Genomic DNA, 13,837 nt, shown 5'->3' on the forward strand with positions numbered 1-13,837 from the left:
AATTGGTTTCTCAGTACAGCTATCTTCATGTTACTTTCCTTGATGCTTTGAGCAAAAAAAGCAAATGTTTATATGGTGACTGCAGCCATAAAGCCAAATATACAGTAAATGTGCAGTGTAATGGAGGAATATGACGATGGATACAGTGTATTAGGTGATTGATAGTGATAGCATAGACCAGTATAGTAGTGATAAGGTTGTGCTTGAATTAGACAATTAGGTCTACGTAGGTCAGTCTGCAGAGGACGGTGTTAAAAAATTGACTTTGTAACTCTAAATACAATACACAACATAGTAACATAATTAGAGTCAAATATTAGACTCCTAGAGCAGACGTCTGAACTAAAATAGCTAATTAAATATCATTCAATTATTTTTTTTTCCAAAAGTATTATGTAGCTATGAGGACATGGATTTCCAAAGCAAGTACACCAGTCTCATCAGGTCAAATAGATCTATTTAACTCTTTGGGACATCTTCCATACGCTGTTGGTGTCGGCTGTGTTATACAGCCAGCATCCGAGTGTAGCTCAGTACTACTGCTGCTAATCGTGAAGAGGTGAAAGGGATCATGAGGTGCTGATGGTGTTATCATGGCAGCTAGGAGCCGACTGAAGGCCCCCTTGTCTGTCATGTCAGTACAGAATGACTGTTCAAACCAAGTACAGGGGCACGGTGCACCATGGCGGGGCCAAATATTTATATACACCTTCCCACCATCTATCTCCTCTCTTCTCTGGCTCTATGAAGCCAGAGCTGTCAATCAAAGAAGAGGGGGGAGATAGAGGGACAACAAGTAGGTGGGAAGGTGTGTACAAATGATTGGCCCTACCATGACAAACGGAGTTCCTGTGCTTGGTTTTGAGGTCATTCTGTGCTGACAAAGTCCCTTTTAAACGCTTCTGAAGCCTGGGCTTTTTACGAGATCGTCATTTTTACAATAGACTGCAAACCACAGTATTACAAGTAATTGTATAAGCGACCACGTAATCACAGATTCAAGTGCTATAGGGGACTAATAAAAATAGTAGAAAAGTTAAAAATATATATATATTGCAGTTTAAATAACAGCCCTTTTGCCCAAGAAGAAAAATGAAATGACATATTTGGCATCATTGTGCATAATTGTCCAAACTACTAAAATCTAATTTATCCCATAGGGTGAATGCTAAAATAAAATCTATCCAAACAGCAGAATTGCAGTTTTTAGGAAAGCGGTCAGAAAGTAGTGTCTATCCCAAAACTGTATTGATAAAAACTAGAGCTTATTCTGCAAAAAAACAAGATCTAGTACATCACTGACCGAGAAATAACTAGTGGCTCTCATAGTATAGTGACACAAAGCAATCTTGTTTTAATAAGTAGTTGGGACGGGTTAGGAGTGAAACTGGTTCCCAGTACAATTTTTTTGTTTGTTTGTTTTTACACTGAATGGGTATGTTGATGAACCTAAATAAAATGACTTTTTTAGAGTAATACTAATAATAATAATGAGCACCCTATTCAACAGTAACACCAAAGACACAAAAATCCAGTTCATCCTCCCAGTTTACATTGGACGGCTGCTATAACATTATTCCATGTGCTGCTTCCAGGAAAAAAATATTGACTTTCAGTGAATTTTTCAGCCAAGGGGTTCATGTTAGTTTTACATTGCTGCCAACATTCCCACTTGGAAATTAGGACGAATTATGGCACTACTTTCCCAAACCAGGCTGTGCCCTACCCGTATCATCCTCATGTGCCATGACGCCGTGCCATCCTTTTCATAAACCTGGGATGCTTGTGTTTAATACTGGAATAATGTCTGATATAAATACTTTATACTAATGTCCAAATACAGAAAGGTATTTATGAAAACGTGTCTGTGCGTGTCCTGTAAAAACCATCAAATTTAGCAATCCAGGACTCAGCGGAGAATCCAGTGTAAATATCTTCATGATGAAAGGCAAAAACAAAACAGCCCTGGATTGGCCGCTATACAGACACCGCCAGCTTCAGGGGCACCACATGAAATCGGCCACATTTCATAAATGTTCCTTGTTGATAAAGCATTCTCAACCTTTGTTTTTTTATTATTTTCCAGCAGGCACAGTTTCTAGTTATGTACATGGCCGTAATATGGCTACACTTTAGCCCAACCCCAGGTCTAATAGCCTTAAAGGGAATCTATCAGCAGGTTATTGCCATCTCATCCGAGAGCAGCCTGATGTAGGGAAAGAGAAGCTGAATCCATTGATGTATCACTTTCTGGGTGCAGCCGTTCTGACACAATCAGGGGTTTTAGATTTAGCAATACAGCAGAGCTCAGGAAGCTAACCCCGCCCACACCAGAATCTGTCTACACACTGTCCATAGACAGTGAGCTGCTCATCACAGGAGGGGGTGTGTCAGACTAGCATGCACATGCTGCTGTGTCCAAGCAATGATAAACTCCTGGTGCTAAAACAATTATTGCAAGCAAACAAAACCACTGAGCTTGATGAGAGGCATCACTGAAATCTGTGTTTTAACCCCTATCTCCTGCTGTCTTCAGATTACATAGCAAAAACCTGCTGACAGATTCTCTTTAAAGGGGCTCTCCAGTTTCAGAAAACCCCTGTCCTTAGGCGGTTTGCTTTATGTAAAAAAAAAAATGAACTTTGCTTTTATCACCCTCCCCAGGTACAGCATTGAGTCTCTGCAGATGCTCCAGGTATTGGTTACTGTCTGCAGCGGCACATCAGTGAGCTCAGAGGGTCTGCCCGAGTAGATGGCACAAGCCATTCAGCTAAGTAATTGGCTGCAGTGCTGTCAACGTGACGTCAGCACTGCAGACAATATCAGACACCAGAAGTATCAGCTCAGACTCCGTGATGGACCCAGGGATGGTGAGCAATGCACATATTGTATTTAAAATCAACTGCTGCTTAACTCGGAGCATCATAGGGATCTATCATGCTGTTGACGGTAATTTATGGATGTATTGCATCAAAGTGAATGAAACAAATTAGAAACTGGGGGAATCACTAAAGTTGGGATAAGCCAAAAACTTAATAGTAAGCAAACAAAGCAGGAAAGAAGTATTCAAATGCATTGGGATCACCATAAAACAATAAATTCTATTAGAGTCAGAGAAAGGTGGAAATAGATGGAAAACAACCATGTGATACTAATACATTAGATTAATTAAAAAAAAAAAAAAAAAAGGTTGCCAATTTAGAAGTTGCCTTTCACAAAAAAAAAAAACAACCCTCAAAACACTAGAATCCCCAGTGTGAACACAGCCCTAGTATACACCTTGTTACACTATTGTTGTTACAAAGGTATCTATCTGGACCGCAGGGCTAGTTCTTATGCTTTGCTGACTTCCACCTTTCACGCTAAACAATAACATTAGCTGCGATAGCGGATGAGCCAGACATCATGACGCCACCCATCGTGGCTTATGGCCACGGTCCACATAGGACTACTACTGTAAGAGTCACTCTGACAAGTCCCTGTATCACAAGATGTGCCTGACAATAGTATTTTCAATACAGATCTAAAAAGGAAACTCCTCCCCGTCTTCTTTCTAACACTTCTGTCTTTGCTGTCGTATTTCTAAGGGTCAGTCTGTTACATTGCTATTTACAGATGAACTGTTTTGTATTTGTGAAGTGTAAATTAAAAAATAAAAAAAAAATGTGATCTTTTTTGACTGGTATTTGCATGTCATAAACCATGTAAACTATTTTTCTAATCTAGATAATGGGTTTCTACAAATGTAACTGTTGAATATTTTTTTCTCATGTGTCAATGAATTTTTTGTAAAAGTATTGTTTCTTAAAATGTGTCAAAGTGAATACAGATTATATTTGATGTCAATAAAAGTCAACTTCATTTATATTCTACAACCTTTGATTCCATTTTTTGGTCGTCGGGTCCTTCTCTAACAGTGATGTTCAACCCAGGAATCAGCAGCTACTGGAAAACTACAATTTCCTGACCGGTAAGCAACACTAGGAGACTCAAAAGATGGACACTGGTGCTCCTAAAGGGAACCCATCACCTTGGGAAACTGTATTTACTGATACAGGGTTACTCTGCACATAAATGACATTACAAAGCAGCCCGGGTGCCTTACTGAAAGTGTGAGTACTGGGAGATATAAAGCTTTATTTCCCCCCGGGAGCGGCTAAAGTCACCGCTCACTATACTGTGGCTGTGAGCACGCTGCAGCGCTTTGATTTAACAGCTCACTCGGCACAGATGTGCTGCAGAGCCAGCTGTCAATCAAAGTGCCAAGGTGTATAATGAGCGATAAATGTAACCGATCCATGCACGTCTCTATGACCAAGCCAGCGACTCCCAGGAGGAAATACATAAATTTTCTCCTCGTAGCTGCACTTTCATTGTACTTCTACAGGTGCATCTCACTAAATTAAAATATTATCAAAAAGTTAATTTATTTAAGTTCTTCAATCCAAAAAGTGAAGCTCATATATTATATACAGTTATTACAGAGTGATCTATTTCAAGTGTTTATTCCTGTTAATGTTGATGATTATGGCTTACAGCCAATGAAGACACAAAAGTCACTCCGTAAATTAGAATACTTTATAACAGCTTGAAAAATGATTTTAAAATCTGAAATGTTGTCCTACTGAAATGTATGTTCAGTAAATGCCCTCAATACTTGGTCGGGGCTCCTTTTGCATCAATTACTGCATCAATGCGGCGTGGCATGGAGGCGATCAGCCTGTGGCGCTGCTGAGGTGTTATGGAAGCCCAGGTTGCTTTGATGGCAGCCTTCAGCTCGTCTGCATTGTTGGGTCTGGTGTCTCTCATCTTCCTCTTGACAATACCCCATAGATTCTCTATGGGGTAAAAGTCAGGCGAGTTTGCTGGCCAATCAAGCACAGTGATACTGTTGTGTGTAAACCAGGTATTGGTACTTTTGTCAGTGTGGACAGGGGCCAAGTCCTGCTGGAGAAAGAAATTTCCATCTCCAAAAAGCTTGTCGGCAGAGGGAAGCATGAAGTGCTCTAAAATTTCCTGGTAGACGGCTGCACTGACTTTGGTCTTGATTAGTGTTGAGCGAGTATGTTCTGTCCGAGTATGCTCGGGCCGAGCTCCGAGTATTTATAGCTGCTCGGTGATATGTTTGAATCGCTCCCGTGTGCATGATTTGCAACTGTTTGACAGTTTTATTACATGTGAGGAATGTGTAAGAAATAGACATTCCTCACATGTAATAAAGCTGTCAAACAGTCGCAAATCATGCACAAGGGAGTGATTCAACCATATCACCGAGCAGCTATAAATACTCGGAGCTCGGTCAGAGCATACTCGCCGAAAGGGTTAATAAAACATACTCGCTCAACACTAGTCTTGATAAAAACACAGTGGACCTACTCCAGCAGATGACATGGCTCCCCAAACCATCACTGATTGTGGAAGCTTCACACTAGACCTCAAGCAGCTTGGATTGTGGCCTCTCCACTCTTCCTCCAGACTCTGGGACCTTGATTTCCTAATGAAAAGCAAAATTTACTTTGTATTTACTTCGTGTCAGTGACTGCCTTCTGGATAGCTGTCAAGTCAGCAGTCTTCCCCATGATTGTGGAGCCTACTGAAACAGACTAAGGGACCTTTTTAAATGCTTAGGAAGCCTGTGCAGGTGTTTTTGTTAATTATTGCAATTTACTGAGGTAATGACTTTTGTGTTTTCATTGCCTGTAAGCCATAATCATCAACATTAACAGAAATAAACACTTGAAAGAGAGCACTCTGTTTGTAATGACTCTATATATGAGTTTTACTTGCTGTATTGAAAAACTGAAATAAATTAACTTTTTGATGATATTCTAATTTAGTGAGATACACCTGTATGTACCTCCAGATTAACCCCATATTTGAATGCATATAGCATTTTCCGAAGTGATAGGTTCTCTTTAAAGGAAGGCTGTCAGAACAAATGACTATTCAAACTAAGCACAAGAACTCGATGCATCCTTAGCACGGTCAATCAGTTCAGATTACCATCTTACCTACAGGTCTTTAATCCATCAAACGCCTCGATTTCCCAGATCTAACTTTACAAGAGCCAAAAAAAGGGCAGAAAGATGTAAAACAAGTAGGTGGGAAGGTGCACCGAGTGCTTGGTTTGAACAGTCATTTTGTACGGACATTCCCTTTTAAGAAAATAATTTATACTGAACTAAAAGGTTATTCTCTTCAGGGAGGTTTATGACATTTCCTGTCAGTATGCAACAAATGGAACACCACCATTAAGTAAAGATGGAATATAATTGTTGTTTATAATAAAAGTTTAAAAAAGGAAGAAAAAAAAAGTACTCTAAAGTTTGGTGTTACATTGCACAAATTCAATTTCAGACATGTCCTTATATGCAAAATAATCTCAGAAATTAATGTTTTAAATTGAACAAGACATATAGTTGTCTTCTTGGGTTGTTAGTTTGTAGTGTTTTCTGTCTGATCCTAAAAGTCTTGATTTTTTTTTTTTAAATAAAACATAGGGGTTAAAGGGATTGTGCAGTAGAAGAACATCTTTGCTGCTTTCTTCAAAACAACAATCCCACATTGATCAATTGGTTGTGTGACATTGCAGCACAGTACAGTTTAATGGTTTATTCTCAAAATATTAATTTATCCAACAGATATGGGATAACTTCTTCCTCTCTAGGGGTCGGACCACTTGGACCCATCACCACCTCAAGATCTTGGTTCTTGGAAACCCAACCTCTACAGAGCTCAGTTTTAAATGGAGCAAAAGTGTGCATGCACAACCACCATTCATTGTCTACGAGTCTGCTAGAAATAGCCGATCGCTGAGCTCCGCTAGATAGGGGATAACGAAAAGAATAATTCCCAAAATACCAAGTGAACATGGCCCAGTAGCAACACCATGCCTAACAAATGGACAAGTGTGGCATTGTTGTTGGAATAAAACAAGCCATGTTTTTCTAATCGAAGACAACTCTTTATATCTCCTGCTGATCGGTTACATCTTTGACTAACTCAACACCTGCCGCTCTTCACCTTAGCCAACGGGAGGGGATCTTTTTCCCCAAATGCATACACTCATCACTATGCGATTAGGTTCGCCATCTCCACAGCACTCTCACATATCTTAGGACATTACTATAGTAACCAGTGTTTGATGAAGGCCCTTGTCTGGGGGGCCGAAACATTACAGATTTATTGTTTGGATTGGCTAAAACTATAAATTAAAAAAAAAAAAATCTCCACTGCACATTTCGGAGTGCCAAGTATGTTATCATTTCGTCATCAATAATATAGATGACAAATGCCTTAGGGCATTCATGACACTATTGCAGGATTACCAGTTGTCATTCTCTGGAGCACTTTTGGTACCGGTGACACCAGGAGATATGGTGACCCAGTCGTATGTCATGGTCGCTCCTATCTCGCTGCTGTGAAATACATCAATTTTGAGAACGGATCGATCACTAGCGGCCTGATACATCCCAGTGTATAGCAGGGGAGATCGTCACAAGATAATCAATACTGTTCACTTCTCCGTTGATGGTTTTGATGTTGCGGCTGATCAGTGCGTGCACACGCACACAAGCGCGCACACACACGCATGCACACACAAATAATCAAGAAAACATGAAAAAAAAAAATCTATTTATTTTCCCCAGAAACCAGAAAAATACAAAAAAAAAAATTGTGAATAAACATCATGCCAACAAACAAATGTTAAGATTTTTAATACCCTGTAGAAAATACTTGTATTTCTAACAACGGCATCCTGTCCCGTGAATCTGGTAAAATGAATAGTAGTTTCTGCACTGGTTGTGAGTTTCGCAGGTTTAGTCGGCAGAGGTCACAACGGTCTCTGGCTCTGGGGCAGGTTCACTCCCTGTGTCTTTACCTTCTTTGCTCCGTTTGGATTTTTTGTGTTTGTGTCTTCTATGACTGTCACCTTCTTCACTGTCATGGCGGCGCCTGCTGCTGCTAGGGAAAGAAGCACACGGGTACACGGTGGTTATAAGCTTCATGGCTCAGTAGTTAGCTGCACAACAATCTGAAAGTGCACTTGTCATATTAGGTAACTTTTCACAATAGGCTGCAAGAGGAGGAGCACCATACTGGTAATCATATGATTGGTATCCTACTTTTTACCTCTCTAATATTCCACTGTTTCTAATCTAGTGGGTAGAGATTAGCTGCCATGATGTCTTCCATATACAACACAGACGTGAGGGATTCATTCTCACATCTGCATAACACATTTTTAGAAGAAGGAGCATTGAGGGCATTATTCAGCAGTACTGAGCAGTGCAGCAGTGAATCCAGAACTGAAGTGAGAAAATTGCTTGCTAGAAGCTTGTAGCACAGATCTGTTTAGCTGCCCAGGCTATCTCTCATGTTGAAAATGGTATCTGATCTGCGTGCATGATGTTATATAGCAAAATGAGCTGATCAGATTGATACACATTTTTTGGAAAAGTTTTACTGAAATTTGCATTTTATTCATTTAAATCCCTTGTTTTTGTATTTATATGAATCCATAAGGCGGTCCTATTCAGTGATTGAGTCTTCATTATATAACTGAATGCAGATAGCTGTCAATCACCAATTAGGACCCCCCACTGGACTTACCTGCAAGCAAACACTAGGGATGTCAATGAATAAATATTAGGGCTCAGTCAGACGCCAGTTTTTCTTGTACGAGCACTATCTGTCATCCATGTATCCAAGAGAAGCTTTAGAAACCTCCATTTTTTTTTCATCCAAGAAAACTTGATGAAACTGATGGTAAAACTGACAATGACCAAAGTGATCAAAAACACTGGTGAAATATGGGCCATTTTTGTGTACAAGAAAAGTCAACAGCGTTAAAATGAGCCATTATATTAAATTTTTCCAACAAATCCATATATCATTCCGCTCGGCTTCTTCTTCTCTATGCCATGCTGTCCCACATACCGGACTGCTTGTACAAGGTGACAGGTTCCCTTAAAGGTTGGGTGCAACTCATCTCTGCGCCAAGTGAGAAGATGTTCTGCCACATTTAGCGTATATTCACATTCGACAGATTTGTGCAACTAACAAATCCACTACGTACATGTTCATGGATATTGGAAAGCTCCACTCATGAGAAGTAAAGTAGCAGAAATTTTTGGAAAAATCTGCTTCTTACGAATATACAATTAGTAGCATACAAAGTGTGGACTTTGTGAAAAATCACATCTACTTAGCTAACTAAAAATGTAAAGGTTTGACAATTAAGTCTTGTGCTTTATATGTTTTTATCAAGAATGTACGAAAAAACAAAAATGACAAAGAAAACCAGTATAAAATAAATAAAAAATAAGAACAAATTTACTGATTTTAAAACACTATATCAAGTAACCACACAGAAAAACAACAAAGAAAATCCCATTCAGTAAGGAACAAATCATGCAGAATTTTATAAATGTACAATTTTTAATGTTTATTATACCAGCAAGAACTTTTAGAAAGAACCCAAGCCATTAATCAAAAGCTGACTGGGAACATACTGAAACCATTCTTACATCCTACAGAATTACACGTAAACACCAGGTGGAATAAAGTTACTGTATAAGACATAACCGCCTGATGAGATATTACTGAATATTCTGTGCACACAGGGTCGCACATAAATTAAGGTAAATTGAAATGCTCTTCTCATTTGCAGAGTCAAACAATTCTAATTGCTTGACGTGATAACAAATCAGTGACGGGAAACTTGCCTCAACACATAATGGATACGATACCAGGGTCTGCTGAAATCAAACTAGTACAGCCAACATTCATCCAGGACAATTTATGTGGAGGCCTATTTCGATGAATGTGAGTGCATTTTCAGTGCTGAAAATTAGTCACATAATTAAGATAGAAAAATAAAATAAAAATGGCGTAAAACAAAACTAAAAAAAAAAAAATGGTTTAAAGGGAATCTATCAGTAGAGTTCTAAGCTGTTTATTTGGGCATAGAAAGTAGAATAAAATGATACCTTGTTATCTGCAATCTGATATCTTATTCTAGAGAAATCCATGTTTTTCCTAATATGTAAATGAGCTGTCAGAACTATGGACCAAACACAGATCTGTATGACAATCTACCTCCAGAGATTATTTAAAATGAAAGGGGCCATTACCAGTGTGAGATGTCCTGATTCACAGTCTGCACCTCTGATCTCACAGCAGGGCTGTGTGAGATTATAACTAACAGTATAGCAGAGCTGAACTTTGTCTCATTACAAACACATTTGCAGCAGTAGCCTGCAGCTTTGCTGCAGAGCTCGGTCTGATTATAACTAGAAGTACAACAGAGTTGAACCTTGTCTGATTACAAACACTTCTAGCAGCTCTTCTCACAGTGCTGCCCTTCCCTCCAACACTGGCTGTGTGAGATGGACGCTGAAGTACTATGAGAGGACAACTGAAGAAAAATGTGTTTGTCATGAGAAATAGTTCAGTTCTATTGTACTGTGTTAGCTATAATCACAGCTGTGCAATGAGATCAGGAGAGCAAAGTGGCAATCACCATGCTGGTACCATCCCCCATCATTAAAAATAAGCTGGAGGCAGATTCTCATGGAGATCTATGTCCGGCCTATAGATCTTAGCAGCTCATTTACATATAGGAAAAGTGTCTCTCTGGAAAGACATGGGATATTTGATAGCAAGGTGTTTTATTCAGCTTCCTATGACCTGCATGCTCATATAGACGGCTTAGGAGGGTTTATCCAACTGACTGATTCCCTTTAAGAACTTTGTGATGCAGAGTTTAGCTTTTAAAGGGGGCTATCAGGAGGTCAGCGACACTGTTAACATATCATACGCACATACCTGCCGGGACACTTGCACGTGTCCTATTCTAATGATATGGAATTGAGCAGCACCGGACACAACCGCTTTACGGCCAATAAATAACTTGAGTCTTGTTTTTTTCCCAAAAAAAAAATCCTGCCTCAACGTCATCCACTCAGACTGTTCTAGAGAGTATAGAAACTCTACCACGTTGCATTACATTATATCATACAAAACTACCCTTGGGTGAGAAAATAATTAATCTTGTCCTTGCTAAGCGTTTTGTAGTTCTAGAATATTAAATTGATATTACCTTCTTGATGATTTATGCCGTGAGGACTCTTCCTTTTCCCGATGCCTCCTCTCTCTATGTCGCTCCTCCTTCTCCCTGCTAATTCTCTCCCTGTGGCGCTCATAGTTCCTCTCTGTTCTCTCGTTATACTCTTTGTACCTGTATCGCTCTTCTTCACTGTAAAAAAAAAAAGAAAAATGACAGAAAGTTACTCAAAACCAAAAAGATTCCAAGCTTTGTTTAGACTTGATGAAAATTATGCACAACTTGAAGGTCCAGAAGAAATTGGTTAAGGACTAGGGATGAGCGAGAATGCTCTGATATGGAGTTATCAGAGTGTGCTCAGGTTGGGATAGATGAGCTGGCGAGCTTGGGTAGTCGTGGAAGCATGCATCGTGGCTGATACACTGCCGCTAAACATGCGGAGAATGCCCGTGTATCTCTGCATGCTTAGCGGCAGTGTAGGCTTACTGACTCCACAGCCCTGGTGCTAGCGGCTCTCGAGCAGAAAACAGTAACATGTTCCTCTGTATCAGAGGCAGAACAATCATTCAGCCGACCACTATCTGTCGTGTATGAGAGCTTTTTTTGGCACCATTTTCCTGAACCTTGATGAAACTAATTAGTTATTCTCCCCCATTCCAGTGCTGTGTCCCTGCTGTTTATCAGCAAAATGTCAACATTGCTGCAGCCAATCAGTGAGGTCAGAGACTCGGCCAGTGTAGACCACACCAGTTGCTGAACTCACTGATTGTCTGCAGAGACTGGTCAGCGGAGGAGAGTTTGGACTGGACAAGGGGAGGGCAAGTAAGTGTTTTTTCCCTTTTTTTATACAAACTGCAGCCTATTAGAACATTTTCCAAAAAGGGACACCCCCTTTAATGTTTTGTTCCCTTGCATACATAGGACTGAATGGTTTTAATATGTATCACATTGACTAATGAGACATACAGCAAGATGGTATCACACGAGATAAGGAGCAGATGTGATCTGCGAGGGTATCTTGCTTCCCCAGAAGCTATCCCTTGATGTACTGACTTTCCTACCATTAAAGATAAAGAGTCTTAAATTGTGCCAAATGAGTTCAGGAAGAGATAGCTGCTCTCCATCTTACTGGAAAAATACATATTAATAAATCATCAGAAACTCACAAAAATCCTGCCTTACATGGTCAGATATGTCAGTGTGTTGTGCAATGATCCACCATCTATGCCCGTCTAGTCCCATTTACAATAGTAGGAAGTGCAGCCATATTGGTTGTCACCTTTGAATTAGTGGCACAAAAAGTAACACTTGAATTTTCAATAGCTTGAACATGCTGACAAAATGACTGATTATCAGTTTCTGATCAGCTAATTTACTGTTATTTACTGTGGAAAAAAGATGGCTTAGGGGTGATCTTATTACAATGTATAAGTATATGAGGGGACAGTACAAAGACCTTTCTACTGATCTTTTTACTCTGAGGCCTGAGATGGGGACAAGGGGGCATCTTCTACGTCTGGAGGAAAGAAGGTTTAATCATAATCACAGACGCGGATTCTTTACTGTAAGAGCAGTGAGACTATGGAACTCTCTGCCGCATGATGTTGTAATGAGTGATTCACTATTAAAATTTAAGAAGGGCATGGAAGCCTTTCTTGAAAAGTATGATATTACAGGTTATATATACTAGATTCCTTGATAGGGCGTTGATCCAGGTAACTAGTCTGATTGTCGTATGGAGTCGGGAAGGAATTTTTTTCCCCAATGTGGAGCTTAGTGTTTGCCACATGGTTTTTTTTTGCCTTCCTCTGGATCAACAAGTTAGGCTATGGGTTGAACTAGATGGACTTAGTAACATAGTTTTTAAGGTTGAAGGAAGACTATGTATGTAAAGGACAGAAATCACCACAACTGCATTTACTGTAGTTACTTTTAACAAATATGGCTGCTAGGGGAAAAACACACCAACATTGGGGCTCAGAATCTACATTCCCAATCTTGGAGCACTGGAGAAGAGGAAGAAAATGGACACAAACACTAGAAGATACAAACACCATGCACATGCTGCCTGTGGACGGATTGGTAGAGGATGTGAGCTGGCAAGTGAGCCGCTGGATGCTATAGGCGAGGCTTCTCCACACACAGTCATCATGGGTTGTCCTGGAACAGTCTATGAAGACCACCATTTGATAGAGCGTGCTTCAGAAAAGTAGTACACAAGGATGGGGTGCATCCTAGCAGCTGCCTGTGATAAAGTATAAGGGAGGGGGTACAGCACCTAAACTCCAGGCAAAACTTCAACTTAGCCAAGATAAGTTCTTACACTATCTGTGAAAATAAGACTTGAGGTTTTTCAGACAACTTTAAATTATGGAAGAGAAGTGTAGTGCTGGAATAATGATAAAATGATTGGACGCCTCCTCATCTGCTACGACGAGGGTAATTAGACATGAAATCTCCGGGCTTTCTTTGTCCATACGAACCACACAGCCAATGACGAACATTGTGTGCCGAGCCCTCCTAAGCTGTCACATCCTGGAAACTGCATTACTGCCTACAGGGAAGATACATTTCACAGCCGTAAAGAGAGATGGAGAGTGAAATTCTTGCTGTGTAGTGACTCCTGCAGTTCACGCAGATCTGGCTCTCGATAGGACTCCATGCACTATGTAATTCTGTCTGGCTGCAGCAGAAGGCTCTGGCACAGGCCACATGTACGGGTTAGCCACGACTGTGGAGCGCACAGCCCCACAACATGGTGTTTAACAA

At 40.1% G+C, this 13,837-nt stretch overlaps 1 protein-coding gene across 4 annotated transcripts in view; it reads right to left on the reverse strand.

Moving 5' to 3' along the window:
- Window positions 1–7,702: 7,702 nt before the first annotated feature.
- Window positions 7,703–13,837, reverse strand: part of FIP1L1 (factor interacting with PAPOLA and CPSF1) — a 62,857-nt gene continuing 56,722 nt past the window's right edge. For 3 of the 4 annotated variants that reach the window (XM_073645496.1, XM_073645497.1, XM_073645493.1), the window contains 2 exons: window positions 11,105–11,260; window positions 7,703–7,965 (listed from right to left, as the gene is read on the reverse strand). In XM_073645496.1, coding sequence (XP_073501597.1) covers window positions 7,821–7,965; window positions 11,105–11,260 — 301 coding nt within the window. In that variant the 3' untranslated portion in view covers window positions 7,703–7,820. The remainder of the gene's footprint in view (window positions 7,966–11,104; window positions 11,261–13,837) is intronic. The other variant, XM_073645495.1, reaches the window with a different exon arrangement.

This window comes from Phyllobates terribilis, unplaced genomic scaffold (assembly GCF_046119375.1).
Source record: "Phyllobates terribilis strain yellow unplaced genomic scaffold, ASM4611937v1 Scaffold_1__5_contigs__length_1240528914, whole genome shotgun sequence".
Classification (NCBI taxonomy): domain Eukaryota; kingdom Metazoa; phylum Chordata; class Amphibia; order Anura; family Dendrobatidae; genus Phyllobates; species Phyllobates terribilis.